This window comes from Liolophura sinensis, chromosome 1 (assembly GCF_032854445.1).
Source record: "Liolophura sinensis isolate JHLJ2023 chromosome 1, CUHK_Ljap_v2, whole genome shotgun sequence".
NCBI lineage: Eukaryota > Metazoa > Mollusca > Polyplacophora > Chitonida > Chitonidae > Liolophura > Liolophura sinensis.
In genome coordinates this window covers 9,033,400-9,053,513 of record NC_088295.1, presented here as the reverse complement: position 1 = coordinate 9,053,513, position 20,114 = coordinate 9,033,400, and the positions used below count along the sequence as shown (strand labels likewise).

Sequence of the window (20,114 nt, the reverse complement as noted above, 5' to 3'; positions counted from 1 at the left end):
CTTTCACATAGATATGGAAAACAAATTTCAAATCATCTTTTGCAGAACTGTTGACAAGAACATATTTATGCAGAGAGAGAGAGAGAGAGCGAATTCGATATTGCCAGAGACTGACCTCTTTCTTAACAGTTGGTTCAAAGTCGTAAGAGTATTTTCCATGCAGTTGAGAAATTAAATCCCTTTTATTTATTTAATTATTTTATTTTATTGGAGTTTTACGCAGTAATCAAGAATATTTCACTTTCACGACGGGGGCCAGCATTTTGGTGGGAGAAAAGCGGACAGAGCCCGCAGGAAACCCATGACCATCCGCAGGTTGCTAGAAGTAGGCAATTATCAGCAAACTTATTCAGAATAGACTTACTTCCTCAGACTAAGCAAAAGTGCCCAAAGGCGAAAATGACGACGATTTTATATGACAGCGCTACTGGGCTTTCGTGTAAAGCCCTCAAACCTTACGAACTTACTTGTGCAGTACGATGAATGCCGCACCAATCCGTGTGTCTAGAGATATTGGACCGGTAGGAGTACCAGTCAATAATTTACTTCTTCGGGAAAGAAAATGTATTGTCTCTTCAAAGTGTGCGTCCTCCGAGAGGGAAAAAAATGGGTTTAATATTACAGTATGGTAGACAGATGACATAAATATGACATGAGATTTCGCCATGACTGGTCAACACCATTGATAACGAAATCCCCCACGGGAATACCATGGGGTTAGCACGAGCGCGAGCTCCACACTGGGAACACTCTCTGGCAACGTGACATCCAAGCATTAACCCACACAAGGTGAGACCTCGCTGGGGAGTGGACCTACAAACCTATGTAACAGACAGCGGAAGCAAGGGTCAAATAATGGACCATTTCTTACACATTCATAATGATCCATTATAAAACGAGCTTGACCAAAGATCTGGATCCATTTGCACGAGGTCCTCTTAGGGTTACATGCTCGTAACTACATTGCACCGAGCCAACCTGTATTCATGGTGGATGCATGCCTGCTACAATTAGAGTGCCCGGTAAAACCAGCCCTAGATCAGTTTGCACGGAACTTTTTGCCTTACCTGTAAGCCATAGCCACAAGGGTGCGGGGTAGGCTTTATGTTCCCATGACAGTTACGTGTGCGTAACACCAAAAAGGTTTCATGTATGTGGGCTTCGACGTCTAATACAATTATTCACATATGTGGAATTTATTAACTAGATCACATAACTAACACTTCCCTGTCCTAAAGGGACAAGGGGACCTCCGTGGCTTATTTGGGTAGCGCGCTAATGCAGCGTAATGACACAGAAGCCTCTCACCAATGCGGTTGCTGTGAGTTCAAGTCCAGCTCATGCTGGCTTCCTCTTCGGATGTACGTGGGAAGATCTGCCAGCAACCTGCGGATGGCCGCTGTGGCATAAGTGAAACATTCTTGAGTACGACGTAAAACACCACTCAAATAAATAAATACAGGGACAGGTGACACGTCATAACCACACAACACCTGAACGGCAAGAAATTTGCACCCACTTTCACAAAATGTTCAACAGTTGAGATCGGATATCACACCTACATTAATTTCATACTACGGGAATTCACTCATGGGACTTGGATCAGGTTTATTGGTGGAGGAGCGCGAACTACCAGGAGTAAACCACCGCGCTCTGACAGTAACGTTACAAATCTCCTGATATAAAGACGCAGCCGAGGTGTTTAGAGCTGGATTCGAGCCGGTGACCCCGGTGGTGAAAGACCGATAAGTTGTGGTAAGAGCAATGCCTTAAATGAATGACCCAGAAAGAGAGAGCATCGTCCAACACAAAACCAATATTAAGTTTGATTTTTGATCTGAGTGGTGTTTTACGCAAGAATATTTCACTTTATTTTCGCCCGGAGGGAAACCCACGACCAACCGCAGGTTGCTGAAAACCTTCCCAAGTACTGGTGGAGAGGAAGCCAGCATGGGCAAGACTTGAACTCACAGCGACCGCATTGGTGGGAGGCTCCTGGGTCACTACGCCGCGCTGGCGCCTTAACCAACTCGTCCAGGGATCACCCCCTCCCCCACCCCCAAATGTTAATAAACAAACTGTTGTAAAAGATCATATTTAATGCATCACATATTTATTAACTGATGTATGGTGCGTATTTGAGACCAGCTTTTCATGTATATCGTCCTACCTGTATGTATGCCTTCGGTTTTACGTCGTACTTAAGAATTTGTCAGTCATATGAGGACATGGAGTCATAGGGTGTGTGCACATGTGTGTGTGTGTACATGTGTGCCAAAGTGTTGCCGATAGTGAGGCATCATGCCGAAGACACCAGACATGACACACCACTCAGCCACATTTAACAGTGGCACTGGACCAACCAGTCTTGTTTCCTTGCTCTCACCTCTCAGTGCTGAGCGACAAGCGAGGCAGCAAAAATCACCATTTTGTAAATCCGGTATGACCCGACTCGGGATTGATCCTGACTTCGAAGCGGACGCTCCTACCACAAACCCACGGTAATGGTTCCCACATCTGACGTACAGATATGCACACTATATTCGTGGTCAAATGCATTAATGATAAAACAACTGCTCAGTACGGTAACACAATCGCACACGATTACAGTATTAAACACTACAATGTGCCGATCAGCCAGTATACAACATATCGTATACGAAAATTATGTGTTAACCACTGTCCTCGCGGTGCTACCGGGTTACACAACCATTCGGTAAAAATGTAAAACTGAAATTAACACACATATATTACATATGTATGACATACAAACATTGCTTCAGCGTTCAATACATCATTTGCACAACCAGTGCCCAAGGGTTTATTATGTTTTAGGGCAAGATCTGAAGCCATAGACAGACACAGGTACAACTAAAGAGTTTCACTTTAACAGTGAAGCTGATGAACGTTGGCATTATTCCCATTGGCTGCCGGAAGAGAGTGTATTTCCTTGACCTTTGCCAGGGCTTAGACGTGAAGTCTGAGGGCCGTGCACTCAGGCCGAATCATTGTTGGCAATGGCCTTAGTGAGCCCATTAGTGGCACTCAGTCACAGGTAGCACGCATTCTTCACAGACAGGAGTGGCGTGAATGCCCACACCATCAAACATCGCTCCGCTCCAGAGCTTTATAACCAGCTTTTCGATCTTGAGAAGCACTCGCGTATAATAATACTCTGTAAAAATCTAGCCCGCCAGTTGCTTGTGTGATTCACGATTTTGAGAAGAAGATGAAGATTGTGCTAGAATCAGAATAAGATCATGTTGAAGAGAGTGGGACACTATTAGCTGCTTATCGTTTCCGATAACACAAGTGGGATATATACACACGGGAGATATACCTGTCTTTTCTGACTGTCGCGTTCCACTAACGATGACACGTAGAACAAAATGAACAGATACAGAGAGCCCTTTTCTGCGTTTAACAAGTATAAATACATTACGGGAGTGCAGATTGTTAAGGCACCAGCTTCATCAGAGATCCTCTAATACCTTACTGAGATGTTGTGAGTTGACTAATACAGATGCAATGTCTCGGTTTTCCCCAATCCGCATAAAATGTACACAAGTGGCAGCCTCAACAAGAATAGGTTTGCTACACGAGTCTACTGAAAAACTGACTGTAATTCTCAACTGTTTTTTTTTTTTTCGACAAGAGCAGTATGTCTCTTCTGTGAGGCTAAAATATGGCGTAAAAAATAAATTTCAATACAAATATTAGTAACGATTACCATAACAGAAAGCATTTTACGTCCGGTTCAACAACTGATGAGTTAGAGTAAATGTGATACATTGATGCTCAGCACTCATCGCTTCATCGTGTTCATATTTCACTTGGTAAATGTACCTCCTGTTGTAATATACATTGCGCCTTCTTCAGTCTAGGGTCACAAAATTTATTCCACTGTCTCTGAATTATAACTGAACCGGGAGACACAAACTTTATCAGGTTCTTGAATGGATGTGACACAATTCCAACCAGTTCTCGTCCCAGTTTATAAATATTGCCAAGCCTAGAAGTACTGTATTGGTCTGAGCATAGAGATATAGCATGCCTTTCTGGCTAACACGTACATGATAGCACTTTATAATGGTAGGTATTCCGGTGAATAGAAGAGTGAACTCGAAGAAAGCATGCTGCAAGCAAAAAGGAATACTGAAACAGAAAACTCAGTTTTCTTATTTGATGTATACGAACAAATGTAAAATATACTCTAAGCCAAAACCATAAATTTCAGTATCTTTATTTGAGACAAGAATAAATGTCATTATCACACAAAATTTTTAAAAAAGCATGAAAAGGTCAGTGATCACTATGTCTAAAATTTATATGTTCTGTGGTGAAGTTTTACTCAGAGACGTCATTTCCCTTGCCTGAAATACCAAGGGATCAGATATAGGTATGGAAAACTTCCGACAAACTTTTCAAAGCAACAGTAGCTACATTAGGAAAATTATAAAGTTCAGGAAACCGGTTATCCATGCTAATAGCTGTATATGGTCTCAGTACCCAGACAAAAATATAATGAAAATATAATAATTTATCCTCATTTAGCAGTCTTGACTTCATAAGGTATTAGTGACAAGGTATGGATGGGTGGTTTTGGACACTACTGCAATGCTTCAGTAATGAGACTATAGCGAGTGTAGACATGAATAACTACATATTTATACATATATTTATCCCAACGCTGAATTTCTAAGTGGTGGACAATGGCATAAGGAATGTTTGAAACCATTCCCCTGAAATAGACGGAAGCTGATGTCTAACTTGTCTAGAACGATTTTATGAAAGATTGGAACCTCAACAATACCTCTATAACAACAGACTGGTCAGGGTGATGAAACAGGGTGGGCCACTTCCTCCTCATAACAAATACAACACTACCATTTATCACAGATACAATATAGCCATACCAGAAGTGGGAAAATGGACAGCATAATGGTCTAGCACCTTTATACACCCCTAACCAGCTAATTATTTAGGAGAAGCAAAGCTCCCATGCAAGAAATGCAAACTATACAGAAGTAAAATATGTTCAAATGAAGGTAAACTAAATCACTTAGACTCTTCTATATGACAATTGTTGCTTCTACTTCTTGGCAGAATTCGAAAGAACTTTCAATATCTTACATATATTTTACATCTATTGTTATGTTGGCTAAACAGTCAACAAGTTTCCACATGTGTACTGGGTCGTGTTTCCTACAGATATACATGTACATGTAGGCCAAATTTTGGCCTTCTCCAGGCTGAACGGTGAAACCCTATAAAAAAGTCTGCACACAGCTGTAGTGTAAAATGATACAACTCTGTAAAATATAACCTGAACCACAAAAAAAGTATTGATCAAGGAGATCAAAACATAGTGTACATGTACCTTGGGTTAAATAGAAGAATAAATATCAACTTTATGTCTCACTTGGCAAAAGAAAAGAAAAGAAAAAAAAAAACACCCATAATATATTCTCACTGACCTCAGTACCACTGTCATTCTTCCTTTACAGTCACTGTAGTCTGCTGTATGACTAGTCCTGTCTTTCTCATTAGGCTAGCTGTTTTCTGCCACCTTTCTGCATGGTGGGAACATACAACTTGACTAATAAACCTGTCCATTTATGTACAAACAATGAACAAACAGAACAAGGATCCTATACATCAAAAAATTACACCGCAGGCTAAAATAATATGCTGTTAAGCAGCAGTAGTGGTGATGGATATGTACATGTATGTTTGTCAGGAGGTAACCTGAGTCCACACCCCCTGTTTCTTGTTTTGGGTTTGTTTTCACTGCTAACACACAGGATTTGGATTTTTACTTCTCCTATTTCTGAAGAATGCCCATTTCAAACTTTAAAATTTCAGGTCAATCATAAAATACATAATGTCAAAAACTTGATAGGCCAATGACTCATCTTAAAAGACATAATGTCAAAAACTTGATAGGCCAATGACTCATCTTAAAAGACATAATGTCAAAGACTTGACCACCAGGCCAATGACTCATCCTAAAAGACATAATGTCAAAAACTGGACCGGTAGGCCAATGACTCGTCTTAAAATACAGGATGTCAAAGTTTGACTGGCAGGCTGACAACCCATCATAAAAGATAGTATATCAAAAACCTAAATGACAGTCCCATGGTGGAAGTCAGAACATGAAAAATTTGACTTACAGGTCCATGGATCAAGTTGAAAGACAGGAAGTCAACCTTCAGACAAAAAGAAAAAGTGATTTTCACACCTGCTTGTAACGGATAAAACATTCACCGGAAAATCTATTTAAAATATTTGGTGAAAGAGAATTTAAGCGATTTAATGTTGTATTTAAACAAAGCCATCTCACTGACAGAGGTCAAAATTAAAATATCCACATATGCTAAACAAATTCCATGTACAACCTTTCTATTGAGAGCAGAGGCGAGTAAAAGAGAGCAATATAAAAAATACAGTCTGTGAAAAAGACGGGTATAAGAGGCCAGACAGCGGCAAACAGCCCTATAGATAGCCAGCTCCTGATGTAGGTCGTCACACGGCTGTAGAGGGACCTGAAAGTAGACAAAGGGAGGTAACACCATCAATCAATGTGTACCTGTTTGATACAAATAATATCACACATACAATAATGGTGAATTAGGGTGTGATTTTGAGTGTTGTTGTTTTTCGATTTACAAATACATACTCAAATTATACTTAGTAACGTCACAAGATAGTTATACGTGAAGTAAACGAAGGTGGGATTATTTCAGATCCATGTACAATGTATAAATGGAGCTTAGCAGTGCCATGTATTTGACAAATGCTAAGCCATAAAGCCACAACAAAGGCAGCAGGAATAAGATTCTTACACACCTCACCAAAAAAAAACTATAGCCATAACCAAAAGAAATAAAATGGGTATATTTTACATTCAAAGTTGCTCTTAAATAAGACCAAAAAAATTAATTTATTTATTTGGTCGGTGTTTTACTCAGGAATATTCCTGCATTATGGTGTAAGGAAACTGGGCAGTGTCTAGGAGAAAATCCATGACCAACCACGACCAGGTTAAATATGCTCGAAGGTTGAAGAAATAGAGTACATTTGATTTTTATATGTTTGTTCGTTTATTCACCATCAGTCGGAATATAAAGAGGTTGATATACAAAGAGTGAATATGAGGTCAGACTCAGCCCTGGGCTACACAGTACAATATATACAAAGAGTGAATATGAGGTCAGACTCAGACCTGGGCTAAATAGTACAATACAAACAAAGAGTGAATATGAGGTCAGATTCAGCCCTGGGATACACAGTACAATATATACAAAGAGTGAATATGAGGTCAGACTCAGACCTGGGCTACACAGTACAATACATACAAAGAGTGAATATGAGGTCAGACTCAGACCTGGGCTACACAATACAATACATACAAAGAGTGAATATGAGGTCAGACTCAGCCCTGTGGTACATAGTACAATACAAACAAAGAGTGAATATGAGGTCAGACTCAGACCTGGGCTACACAGTACAATACCTACAAAGAGTGAATATGAGGTCAGACTCAGACCTGGGGTACACAATACAATACATACAAAGAGTGAATATGAGGTCAGACTCAGACCTGGGCTACACAGTACAATACATGAATGTGTATGTGAAATGCTGACCTGTACACAGTGTAATTCTTCAACCTTTTCACACGGTAACAAAGTGCTTTTCAGGCACATTCTGGAGGGATTATTCTGTGTAGGCTGATAAAATTGTACTTTGTGTGAAGCATTAGAATCCAACTAATGTAATTTTGTCTCCAAAATGAAATCAGAAATGTGCACAAATTGCACTGAAATTTCCCTTTTCATATGCAAAAAAGCTTAGGAATTAGGATACCTCCAGATTCTCTTAAGCGTGCAAAAAGGTTGAAGAAAAAGGGTGTTTGTATATATTAGGTCAGACTCAGACCTGTGGCACACTGTGTGTAGGTGAAATGCTGGCCTGAGCATACCAACTTAAAGGATTAGAGTCCAGACTTAGCTAGTTGTCCTAATTTATAATTATAATTACGATTATAATCTCTTTGAACAGAATATTAGTGGGAGGGCTTCTGAGAGACGTAATAATGGCTTTAAACCCACAAAATAATAGATTTACTGACCTAGCTGATCTCCATCTGGCCGCCCGGTACTGTTCAGTGTCGTCATAGACAGCCAACCCAAGTCTAGCTCCCCTAAATAACCTGGGAATTCCTATCAAAACAGCGTCATTTTCGAGATACTAGCTACTCAGAAGCAAATATAATACTGTTTCAGTTTGAACCCATAATGGACGACGTTGATGCTCCGATTCATGACCCTCAAATGCCTGGCCAGACTTCAGATTCTGGATTTTCAGATGTTGAATCTGATCTATAATTATTGTGGCAGTTCCAACCACACTGGCAATAGAGACTGGTAAGCTGTACACTTCATGTGTTTATTTTGTAGTATTCATTTACTATTCTTTCCCTCTGTAATAAATATCATTTATTATATCAAATATCACAATAAATATCATTTTATTCCCAGAGGTATTCTGAATTCCTACCTGTATGACAACTGCATGATATTGTTGGCATTCCAAATAACCTGCTTGCATGCCAATATAGTGGTGTACAATATAAATGTGGATGTCGGTGTTATTGTACAGAGATTTGCTATCTGTCAGTTTTAAGTTCAGTTAAGTTTGAGTTTTTTGGTCAACTGCAGCCTGCATGGTAGCCAAATCTTTTGAAGTCCCACTAGCTGTATTCCTCTCATAACTTTCAGATGAAAAATGGCAAGAGCAGATGGGGCTATCTTTTATGGGTACAAAATCCTTACATCCTGAATTGTAAATCCACTTCTTCCTGAAGACAAAACTGTTGGGAAACTTGAAAAAATATAACTTCAGGGTTTTTTTGACGACCTGTTCTTACAACCGTATGCAGAGCAGCAAACCATTTCGGAAGAAGTTCGACATGCTTGTTGCCACACATGTAGCTTTATTAACACTCAGGTAAATGGCGAATCTCTGACGGCTCATAACGGTTGGACTTGTATGACATAATTCTGCGGAGACTACCAAGTGTTGGCGGAAAAAATGCACAAAACCAGCCTCATTATCTAGTGGATTTATGTGCCATATTACTGTAGCATACTGCGATTAATGTACACTTTTTAAAATACTTTTTTGAACTCAATTGAACAATATATTCGAGTGTAGCTAATTATGATTAACTGGTAAATCTGGACACCAATCCTTTAAGCATGCGAAAAGAACACAGAAATAGGGTACTTCTGCATATTAGGTTAGACTGAAACCTGTGGTACACAGTACAATACACGAATGTGTATGTGAAATGCTGGCCTTTACATACCTCCAGTTGCCCTTGAGGAACCTCCAGATGGAGATGATCTCCAGGATAGTGCTGGCCACACAGTTGATGAGGATGAGGCGTGCTGTCCAGTAGTGGTCATCCAGCCAATGCCAGGTGAATGAGATGATCAAGTAGTAAGGGACGAGCAGCAGCTTAAAGATGAACTCTCTCAGCTGGGAGGCTGTGGGGGCAGGGAACTGAGCAGACAACACAGGTTATAGATGTAGGCACATTCAATAATGAAGGCCTCAAAGCTGCTGACACACCAGAAGATATGTATATATCTATGTACGTATGCTTGCGTTTCATGTCATATGACAACGAGGACTCATTAGGTGTGTGTTCATATACTGTGTCCCCTTGTGGCAGGGTGCGTTCATAAGGATTTCTACAACATGGTTACTCAGAGTTACAATGTAATCACCTGTCGATGCCATACCCCCAATGTAGAACTCCATCTTCTCGGTTTTCAAAACTTTATAGACTATAAAAAATATTTTTCTATGTTACCTGTGCCCTATTTCCTTTTATCAATGTATATATACTGGTAGGCTTTATGTTCACTTGAACTGTTGTTTATAAAGTTAAAGGTGAACTGCAAAGCTTTCAATTCTTACAAAAATTCTTCTGTTACTGTACAAGACTGCTGAAATTTTCTTTGTGAAAATAATTCAGTGTGCATATTTAATAAGAAAACCTCCACAAGTCCCCATTGTGATGTTGTCTAGAAAATATCCATAGCTAATCTCTCTTTGATATTAGAACATTTCACCGTTGGTGAAGGCGATGTGAATGAACCAGGGCCACTTTGATGTTCCTACATTCCAAAATCCAAACAGGACAAGATGTGGCATTTTGAGCAAACTATAGACTGTACAGATAGGGGAGTTTAATTTCTGGCCAAACATACACTACAAATTGCATATACGTATTATATTAAAATTCTCTGCAGTTCTCCTTTAAAATTCAGGTACTTCTTAAACAAATAAATAATAACCAGATAATGCACAGTTTGCATCAATAATGATGTCTCATGGTATTGTATGCTCTACACTACATGTGCATAAAAAATGCTGGACACGGGAATAGGCCATGGTTGAGTTGTTAAAGGCGATCGCCTGTCAAAGACATAAGGTTGGAATTCATAGATGTTTGGAAAATGAGTGTGAGCCCTTACCTTGCCTACATGATACTCATCCAGGGAGACCCCCTCTGCCTGACAGGTGAATTGAACAAACGGTACAAACACTTCATCATAGGCAAACATATAGGAGAAAAGGATAGTGACGCGAGGGAAGTCCTTCATGCCGTACAGTAAGAACAGGGTCTGTCCACGGTAAAGGGCCTGTAACAGAAAGATAACCCTAAAGTTAGTTTCAAAGCTGCAATAAAAATGAAGTATAAAAGCTGAAGAATAAAACTTAAGGTAATTTTACTTTCTTTAAAGTAACAAAACGAACTTTAGAACTACCCAAATATGCAAAGTATACAAATTAAAGCACACATTTTACGCAGCGTGAGCTTGAAGGTACTTTAGTTACTGAATGATTTATTTTATTGCACAAATACTATCAATCGTGATTAGATTCACATATTTAACATTATCCAAGGGAGGATACTCTGTAAAAGCATCAAAATGTGTGCCTCCAGTTTCGTCCCTTAAAAATCTACACAAAAAATTTCTAGTAAATGACAATCCACAAACTTCACCTTAAAATCCCATAAGTTCTGTGGTGGTTTGACCCCCAAACTCTTGGCTAAGCTGAGACTAGACAGAAATGCTCGCACATGTAAAGGTGTTGTGATGTTTAGGACTGAGGCTATGTTTTCCTCATCAATGTTCATGAGCAAAGTTCCATCTGCAGGAAAAGCAGAACTTCATTTCTGAAAACTTGAACTGTCCCAGTCCAATAGGCCTAAATGCTGGGGACTTCACTGATTGTGTGCAGACAAACTTTAAATTTCTGGGCCTTGATTTGTCTGATCATACAACAGTAATGATATGAAATAAACATTGATGGGCATCATAACTAAAATTAAATTACAAGGTCTAGGATGTAAAAAATGTGTGGACTGAAAATCAGCAGGTCAAAACTTACATGTTATGTATTCAGTTCACTTTAAAAAAATGAAAAAGGGCATGATAAAACTTTCACATTCACCACTATCCGATTGGTCCTAATCTGATAATGAAACATAAAATAAAATGAAACACATGTAAATAAAAAAAGAGTTATCATTCCTGTGGAGTTATCATTACATATTATTACACGATCATTTTATTTTTTTATTTATTTTTTTTTTTGAATATCCAGTTTTCTTTGAAACATAATTTGACAGAGCAGACAATCCTGTACTTGCCTATCCCAGCCTCTCTAGCTCGTTCAGCATATGGTTGAGCCCAGGTCCCAAGTTCTCCCAACCAGTGCTCTACATCAGATGCTCTCCAGTGCTGGATGGGCTTATTAACCAGTAAATCATAATCACTATGTCCCCAGTACCACAACAGATAGAGGATCTATCCAAAATACATCAAGAATATGTCAACTGTCAAATGTGACTTCACAATGACCAAAACAAACTGCTCCAAATGTTTATAATAGATGATGACCTACCACAATCTTAACCACGAGGACTGATCCCCGACATGCTATAAGGGACATGCACATATTTTCCCTACAAAGTGCACTCAATGTGAATGCCACTAGTGGAGGGCTAGTGACATCCCATATCCTTTATGTAAATCCATCTGATCGGTCCTAAGAGCCATGTTGGATCAAGTGCCAGTAAAGACTGGTAAACCTATAAATTCTCTCTCAGCTTTATGAGCCCTTTTACATCAAGTCCCAGTAAAGACTGGCAATCCTATAAATTCTTTTTATCAGACCTCCCAATATTCCTGTACAATAAAATTCTTACTATCATCACGCTTTCATTTGTCCCAACTAAACCTGAATATTTTTACACTTGATTTGACATACCAGAACGGTGAAGACTGAAAAGGCCAGCCCTCTGCAGAAGCCTTGCTGCTGATCCTCCCCACTCTGGTTAAGGCTGGCCGCTAATTTCTGGTCAAACTGACGGATCTTGTCCTTCACTGCCTCATCTGAGTACAACTCTGCCTTCCGCTCCACCAATTCCGTGTTAAACAGCACCTCTATTGTGTTTCTGATAGAATCAAAATTAAACCAAAGCACTACTTTTGTCAGACAAAAAAGTGTATCTGTATAAACAGGATTTTCTGGTGAATGAACGAATGAAATGGAAAGAGCCACCAGCACAACTAAAAACATGACCATCACTTTGTACACACACAATTAAGAATTCACACACAGACTAATTTTCTTACAGCCATCTCAACTTTATAGAAATCCTGATCTCATGAGTGCAAGCAAAAGCTATACAATTTTACATGCATGCATGCTTTTGTAAATGTATATATGTTTATTATGTATTATTTAGTTTGTACATTACATGTATAGCCAAAGATAAAACAGCCGGTGTGGGAAGGTCTGCTAGCAATCTGTGAATGGTTTGGTTTTTCCGAGCCTGGTTTCCTCCTACCATTATGCTGGTCACCATCATATACACTGTAAGTGACATATTCTTGAGTACAGTGTAAAACACCAATCAAAAAAATAAATAGACATTCTATTCAATACCATACCATCTCAGGCAATCCATTATCACAACACGCAGCTGTATTGGTTAACTTACCATCATGAATATGTCATTACCTGAGTATTACGTTGACTTTTGGGTGGCCAGTCCATGTCTGCTTACACTGAGGACACTGCTTTTTTTTAGATTGGAGGAACCAGCGGGCCAGGCAGTGGCGACACAGGCTATGTCCACAGTCCAATGTAGTGGGCTCCACCATCAGCTCATAACAACAACAACATTCAAACTCGGCCACACCCACAGAGCTCCGCACGTCCTCGTCAATCTGCTGTCCTCTGTGACGAAGATCTGATCCGTTCTCGCCATTCTTGGACAGGCTATCGTCTGGTTCACTATAATTCAAGTTAGTTATTCCCCGGTCATCACTATTGCCCACGACAAAGCTAGAGAAGAGAGTCATGCCCTCTTCTGGCCGCTCCTCCTCAATGTGCACTTCTTCTGCCCTGGACATTATGAGACACCTGTCTCAATTTGTCATTGTCAGTCCTGGGTCGGGCTGTATTTGGTTATGATTCTTCCCTCACTGATTGGTAATCTCAATGGAGTATTCTGCAAACAAAGGTTAGATAAAATATCAAAATGTTACATAAATGTATATCTTGATTGACTAAAGGTGTTTTTTTCACTCATAAATTTATCTAAGTGGTGCTCAAGTCCAAACTTTCATAATTTTGGCTGCAGCTTTAAGTAAGAAGGATGGTCATTCCAGTTATTCTGGAAACTCCATATGATCCTCCACCCATATACCTGACTGCCACTCAAATAAGTAAATATCTGATTTACGATTTTACAGCTGATTTCTGTAAGTGATACTATTCACATTCATAAGTGAATCTACTCACAACTATATGCAAAGTCAGCTAGGGGAATCCCAGAAATAAATCACCATACATCCTGTCTGGAGGAAAAACAAATAGTTGCAACATAACAACACCTTTCTAGATGTAGTGAATGCCTGAGGGAAACCACCACACATCAAAGTCAGACAGAACCACCACAACTCTTCAGGTGTGAGGGAAAAGCAGGTAATGACAGAGGAAACCACCACAGGTGTAGAGGATAACCAGACAATGGCAGGGGAAAACCACCACATCTCATCAGGTGTTGAGCATAACCAGGTGATGCAAGGGGTAACTACCACAGCTCATCAGGCGTGGAGAAAAACCAGACAATGCCAGGGGTAACCACCATACATCATCAGGTGTGGGACAAAACCTGTTCATGGATTAAGAGCTACAGAACTTACAACAGAGGATAATAGTATTTGAATAAAAAGTGAAACTCTGAATGGGTAACACTTATCTCTCACCATTCTCTTCTTATGGAAGCACCCCTTTAAAGTTACAAGTTTACTTGTACATTGACACCATACTTATTGCTTTTAACTAAGAACTAGCACCAGGGTATAATAAACTTTCAAAGTTGAAGAGAAAGTTCCTATTTCTGTACTGTTTATATGGTTAAAGACATGGAATTTTGGCAGATGGCATGTTTGTCATGGTAATTAGGTCACAGTCCATTTAGAAAGAGGGGGTAACAGGATGGTAAGAAAAATACAAATACACCACAGTTCTAACTTGTCATAAATTAACTAAATCTGCAACCACCTTCAGTTTCTATGGTATGATAGATGGAACTATCCAAAAAATGGATATCAGATAAGAGCCGTGGAGTAGAATTACTTAAAATATTTATCGCCAAAATATTGAGGGTGCTGTGAATTTCTTTTCATCACTGAAAACTAGTAACAATTAAAAAGTTTATCACATCCTAAATGAATGTACGGTATAGTCGTCATGTGAAAGAATTCATGTGTACTATAACTACAGTAAAGTGTTTAGCATGTGCAGTACAGATATTAGTACCGTATTATTATTATCTCTAAATTAATGTATGCTGTGGCACCTGTAGGTGTGCTGAAACCAGTTCCATCCAGTTTAAACCAATTCTAACAAGACGAGGAAGACCAACATACCTGCATGTTAGCTTTTACCATTCAAAGTGATCTAGAATTCTGGTTGTGTGCTCCAAGAGCTTCTCTGACAAACCATTTGAAGCTTAGCTTTCAGCAAAATATCTTGTCCATTGCATGAATAGCAGGCTCTCCTTTACTATGGGCGACGCTTATACAAAAAGGTGGCGTTAAGCGACAGTTGTCGATTAGGCCTACTTGCCCTTGATATCTGCATGCATGTAAGTAATGTAGGTCTTATATTGAGAAGTAGGTCTGAAATGTATGTACGGATGTAATTCAACCTGGTATGGAATGTTAACATGGTACAAAGTCTAGCTATATGTCATGTATGTCACGAAAACATGAGTTAAAAACCCGTGCTTCGTTCCAACATCACACCACAGCTCGAGTGAGTGATAGCCGACTGACACTATATCACCAGGCTACGCATTCGCGTTCACTTACCCCAGAATGTCGCATTTTCATTTTTGTCAATTTGACATTTTCCAACACGTAGATTTTAAGTCATATAGCCAAACAGATAGCAAGAGAGCAAAAGACAAACGCACTTTGAGAAAAGAAGTGAACCTCATCCAAATGAAAATAGAAGCTGTCTATTATTAGCACTCGTCTTCCCGAATGTCAGGCTAAACCTAGATGATTTTTTATCTTTCTTGTCGGCATGAGGGTCACCATGAAACAACAACAACAACGTGTAACCGATTCACCGCCACTCGGTAATTTCCGTAAGATCTGGCGGAAATTGACGAATTTTCATGCATTTTATACCGTTGGTTGATGCTCCAAGAAACCTAAAAGGAAAGTAAGTAAAATGAATCAAAAGTCAAAAGTAAAATCGAAACAATAGCCTCCTTTTTATTTATTCATTTTTATTTATTTATTTGTTTATTTATTTATTTATTTATTTATGGTTGTTCATAGTCCAGTTTTTTTATCTCCCCCGTTCGAATATATACATAGGCTACATGTCAATCGCATGTTGAAAGCTTCTGAATTACATATACGGGCCTACGTAGCAATTGGAATTTATTAAGCATATGGTTTGAACAATTATAAACAACAATCTGAAGTTTCACAAGAATAGAAGTTTCTATACAATCTAAGGTGCTTAATCGTCAACAGCAAAGCATGACCTACCATGTAACACTGATAAAGGCCCTTTTGATCTTACGATCAGACAACTCGACCTAATTATGTATGGATATTGACAAAACTGTGGTAAGCAACAATTGACCCATTTTGAATCACGGGGCTCATTTAGTTTATGAAAACAAAAATATTTGGATGACGTAAAAAAAATGACAAAGTATCCGCCAAAAATGCCCTGGATATGTCCCTGGTGTACCCGGTACATCAACAAAGCACTAACATGTAGAACCTCCAAGGTGACCTACCTTATTACCATAAAAGACATTGTATGATGACCTACAAATGCAACTGCTATATTACATAGGCCTAACTGTTTTGCTACATTATTCCACATGATATAAATTCTGGCTCAGGCTAAGAAGACATAAATGTACATGTCGTTTTGTCACTGAACAGCTCGATAATTATAGTTGTATCTCCATACTGACCATCTGTATATCATGCTGTTCCACCACTATACTGCATGCAGAAATATTTTACTAGTTACCAGTACTCTGACTAGCTGTTACTTTTAAGTAGTTTTAGTGGATCCAGTTGTGGATGATTGTGAATGATCAAATTACAAATATAAAGCCCAAGACCGGTAATTCGATCGTATCAAATATGGTGACCTTAATAATTGTGTCGATATGAATACTAATGCCACCTTTATCCTCAAGAGACTGGGCCTATTTAAATGTAGGAAACAGAAAATATTAACCTTAAATTGGATATTAAAGGAGAAGAAAGCATAAAAATGACGTAAATTTCAGATGTAAGAGCATGAAAAATTGTAAATGGACATGATATTTTTTCGATTTACTCTTTCAAGAGGAAAGAGTATCTGAAAATATGTTTGTATGATGGTTATTTGGGGCCACCTTTTTTTTATATATCGCCCTGGAATAATAATGTCTTTAATAAAGATGTAATACAATTAAGACGAATAATTGTATTTGAATGTAGCTTTTTTGTTTACGTCTGTATCTGAATGTATCTTTGTTGTTTACGTCTTTATCTGAATATATCTTTGTTGTTTACGTCTGTATCTGAATGTATCTTTGTTGTTCACGTCTAAACACAAACTGTGTTTAACCTGTATTACGATAATATTTATGCATAAATTAAACTATATACATGATTAAAATTCTGTTAAAACATCATTGTTACAGACCAAATTTGAGCACAACTAAATTAATTATATCCTCGTTTAGAACATTATAATGCAATTTAAACAAAATAACCATGAAGTCCTCCGAAACACCCACCATACAAAAATTATTCCCAATATCCAATGTCTTTAAAGAAATATCGAAACAAATATTGAACACAATATTCACAAACAACTTTTCACACTCTTTCATCTGACGTTGACAAGTTTTCTCAACCTTTAAAAATATCCCAAGAAGGGATGACGAGTTTGGAAATACATAAAGTAGGTTACCGTTAGCATACATAATTTACTACGCGGGCAAATATAACCGCTGACGCAGTATGTCCAATTGGTATTTTTATTTCAACTCAGCATTTAAATCTAACTGTCCCAGAAAACAATTAGCAAAGCCATCGCAGGGCTGTGAAGTCGTATTTCTTCGCGATATATGTTGTCATGGAAATTAAGCCAGGCGCGTGTTACTACTGCTTTGGAACGTTAGACCCTATACTCGGTATAACGCCATAACGTAGTAGTATTCGGTACAGATATAAAACTATACCATACGGTTGGGATGGAACTGATCACCAATGTGATCGCCTTGAGTTCAGCTCATGCTGACTTCCTCTCCGGTCGTATACGTGGGAAGGTCTACCAGCAACCTGCGGATGTTGGTGGGTTCTACCCGATTTCCTCCTTTAATATAATGTTAGCCATCGTCGTATAAGCAAAATATTCTGAATACGGCGTAAAACACCAATCAAATAAATTAATAAATACTGTTGTAAATACTGACTATAATTATAATTACATCTGCATACAGGGAAAGCGTTTGACAAAGTGAGAGTGGAAATAGTACAAATAGTATACTTTCTGAAAGAACTCGTGCTCACTGAAAAAATTTCATTTAGTCAGTCATACATAACACCACAAGCTCTGCAGTCACATTGATGCGTTGGATGTCCATATCAGTTATTACACGGAAAATGTTAAACTCCATAATCTTGTTTTCGACACGAACTCTTCATTCGGGTGACGTCATTGAAAAACAGGTGATACGCTGTACATGTAGATAATGGAGGAGCCTAGTATGTTTCAAAAGAGATCGAGATAATTGGAAAAATACAGTGTAGTCTATATTTGCGGATGCAGTAGTCTGGGCTATCTTTCTGCAAGGAATTTGTTCTAGCTGCATGAGGAGCTGCTATATGTTCACTGATACAACGGCGGCCAGCATGATATGGTGAAATGAAACTGTGCAGAGCTCTGTGGAATTCCACAACCATCCGCAGGTTGCTGAAACTACGACCGAAGAGTAAGCCCGCATGAGCTGAATTTGAACTCACAACGATCACACTAGGCCACGGAGGCTCCAGGTGCTGCTATATGTTGCTAAACAAACTACCGGTACTCTCCACATTCAATGTCCAGTACTTGCAAGGTTGTCTTTACCGCTTCGGTGTATTAATGGTTAGAGCGCCGCCCGCACACTCGGAAGACCCAAGATCAGATCCGGGTCACGTCATACCGGCAGATACTTTAAAAATGACACTTTTTGCTGCTTGGCTTGGTGCTCAGTACTGAGTGGTTAGAGGAAGCAAACATGATTGGTTGGCCAGGTGTCAGTATAATGTGACTGGATGGTGTGTCTCGGGCATGATACTTCGTCTGATGAAAAATTGTTAAGTACGACGTAAATCCCCACGCACAAACACATATATGCAAGAGTATCCCAGAAAGTAAGATGACCTTTGCGGTTTTGCAAAAGCATAACAGCGTAATTTAGGCTGTTTCAAATGTTTGGTATTTCTGTCAGTTTGTGAAGAACGGTCATGGCATTTAATCCATATTCACGTTATCGTAACTATCAATAAACTTGCTGAAATGGTTGCATTGATCATTAAAGCCTTTCGCCTCCCCTCTCTCTTAGAAGTAACTAGCTTCATTGTGTTAAGAATTGCATAGGCAAATACACATGAACACTGAAGATTCATGGCCTTGTAGCTGTTTTGCAGCTCTTGTCTTTACTACTCCTTTAGCGGCCATCTTGGATTTCGCAACGAGCTGGACATCTGATTGAAGATGTGCTGTTGATCATGCTGACCAATTGGTTCCAGTTCAGAAGGGCTAAAGGCTATAGAGCTCCTTGAAATGCGGGCAATGGTATGGCTCATGCATGTGGCAGTGTTGTTGCATTTAGCATAAATGTGTACAAAATATCACTGAAATTATTCATAGCCTGCATGTAGTGTTAGCATGTCACAAAATAATTATATATGATTATATCTGTACTTTCTTTCTTACTGGACTTTGGGGTGGACTTCGCTCGCGAGAAAGGTTCCTTACAGTTTCTAAAGGTTTAGACATTAACTGTGGGGAACTCTATTGTTCTTAGCTCTGCAATCATCCTATTTCAAATTTTGCGATTTAAGTCCGATATGAGTATAAATACCGCCTTTGGAAATTGTGGTCTGAGATTTACTCATATGTTATCTCAAAATGTCATCTCCTGCGCATATAACGCATATAGCTTTCTCCGTACCGGTGCCCAAAATCGAGACATAATTTGTTATGCTAAATTATTCAATAAACATCATCTCTTGTGTGCTACTTTCGGTGGTAATTGCGCTCTCTTCTGTGTGGTGTCATATTTTACCCCTCTGTGTATATACGTACTTTGTACAGGCTTATAAATCCCATTTCCTGAAACCACCTATAATAAGAATGTGCTGGCGCTGTTCTATGAATACTTACCTATTTATTTGATTGGTCCCTTTGGCCGTACTCGAGAAAATATCATT

The 20,114-nt window shown here is 39.0% G+C and overlaps 1 protein-coding gene and 1 long non-coding RNA gene across 4 annotated transcripts in view; one reads left to right on the top strand and one right to left on the bottom strand.

Annotated features, from left to right (window-relative positions):
• Positions 1–4,227: 4,227 nt before the first annotated feature.
• LOC135462066 (bifunctional apoptosis regulator-like) lies at positions 4,228–15,709 on the bottom strand. Of its 3 annotated transcripts, none has more exons than XM_064739418.1 (8): positions 15,477–15,709; positions 13,114–13,606; positions 12,358–12,544; positions 11,738–11,894; positions 11,087–11,235; positions 10,554–10,721; positions 9,377–9,573; positions 4,228–6,548 (listed from the first exon to the last, which is right to left on the bottom strand). In XM_064739418.1, the coding sequence occupies exons 2-8, from the start codon at positions 13,506–13,508 to the stop codon at positions 6,380–6,382; spliced, it is 1,422 nt and encodes a 473-aa protein (XP_064595488.1). In that variant the 5' UTR covers positions 13,509–13,606; positions 15,477–15,709; the 3' UTR covers positions 4,228–6,379. The 3 variants fall into 3 exon arrangements, with proteins under 3 accessions (XP_064595488.1, XP_064595487.1, XP_064595489.1); XM_064739417.1 differs by lacking the exon at positions 15,477–15,709 and adding an exon at positions 15,033–15,232; XM_064739419.1 differs by lacking the exon at positions 15,477–15,709 and adding an exon at positions 14,367–14,472.
• The window catches only part of LOC135462068 (uncharacterized), an 11,660-nt gene continuing 7,250 nt past the window's right edge, over positions 15,705–20,114 (top strand). Inside the window, exon 1 of the long non-coding RNA XR_010443427.1 lies at positions 15,705–15,834. This is a non-coding gene — a long non-coding RNA (uncharacterized LOC135462068). The remainder of the gene's footprint in view (positions 15,835–20,114) is intronic.

Excerpts from the sequence above, each read along its gene's own strand:
- LOC135462066 (XM_064739418.1), bottom strand. The coding sequence starts at position 13,508 with ATGTCCAGGGCAGAAGAAGTGCACATTGAGGAGGAGCGGCCAGAAGAG. Across the intron at positions 11,895-12,357 it reads TTTCAGTCTTCACCGTTCTG|ATCCTCTATCTGTTGTGGTA; the intron begins GTATGTCAAATC and ends TATTTTGGATAG. Across the intron at positions 9,574-10,553 it reads ATGAGTATCATGTAGGCAAG|TTCCCTGCCCCCACAGCCTC; the intron begins GTAAGGGCTCAC and ends TTGTCTGCTCAG.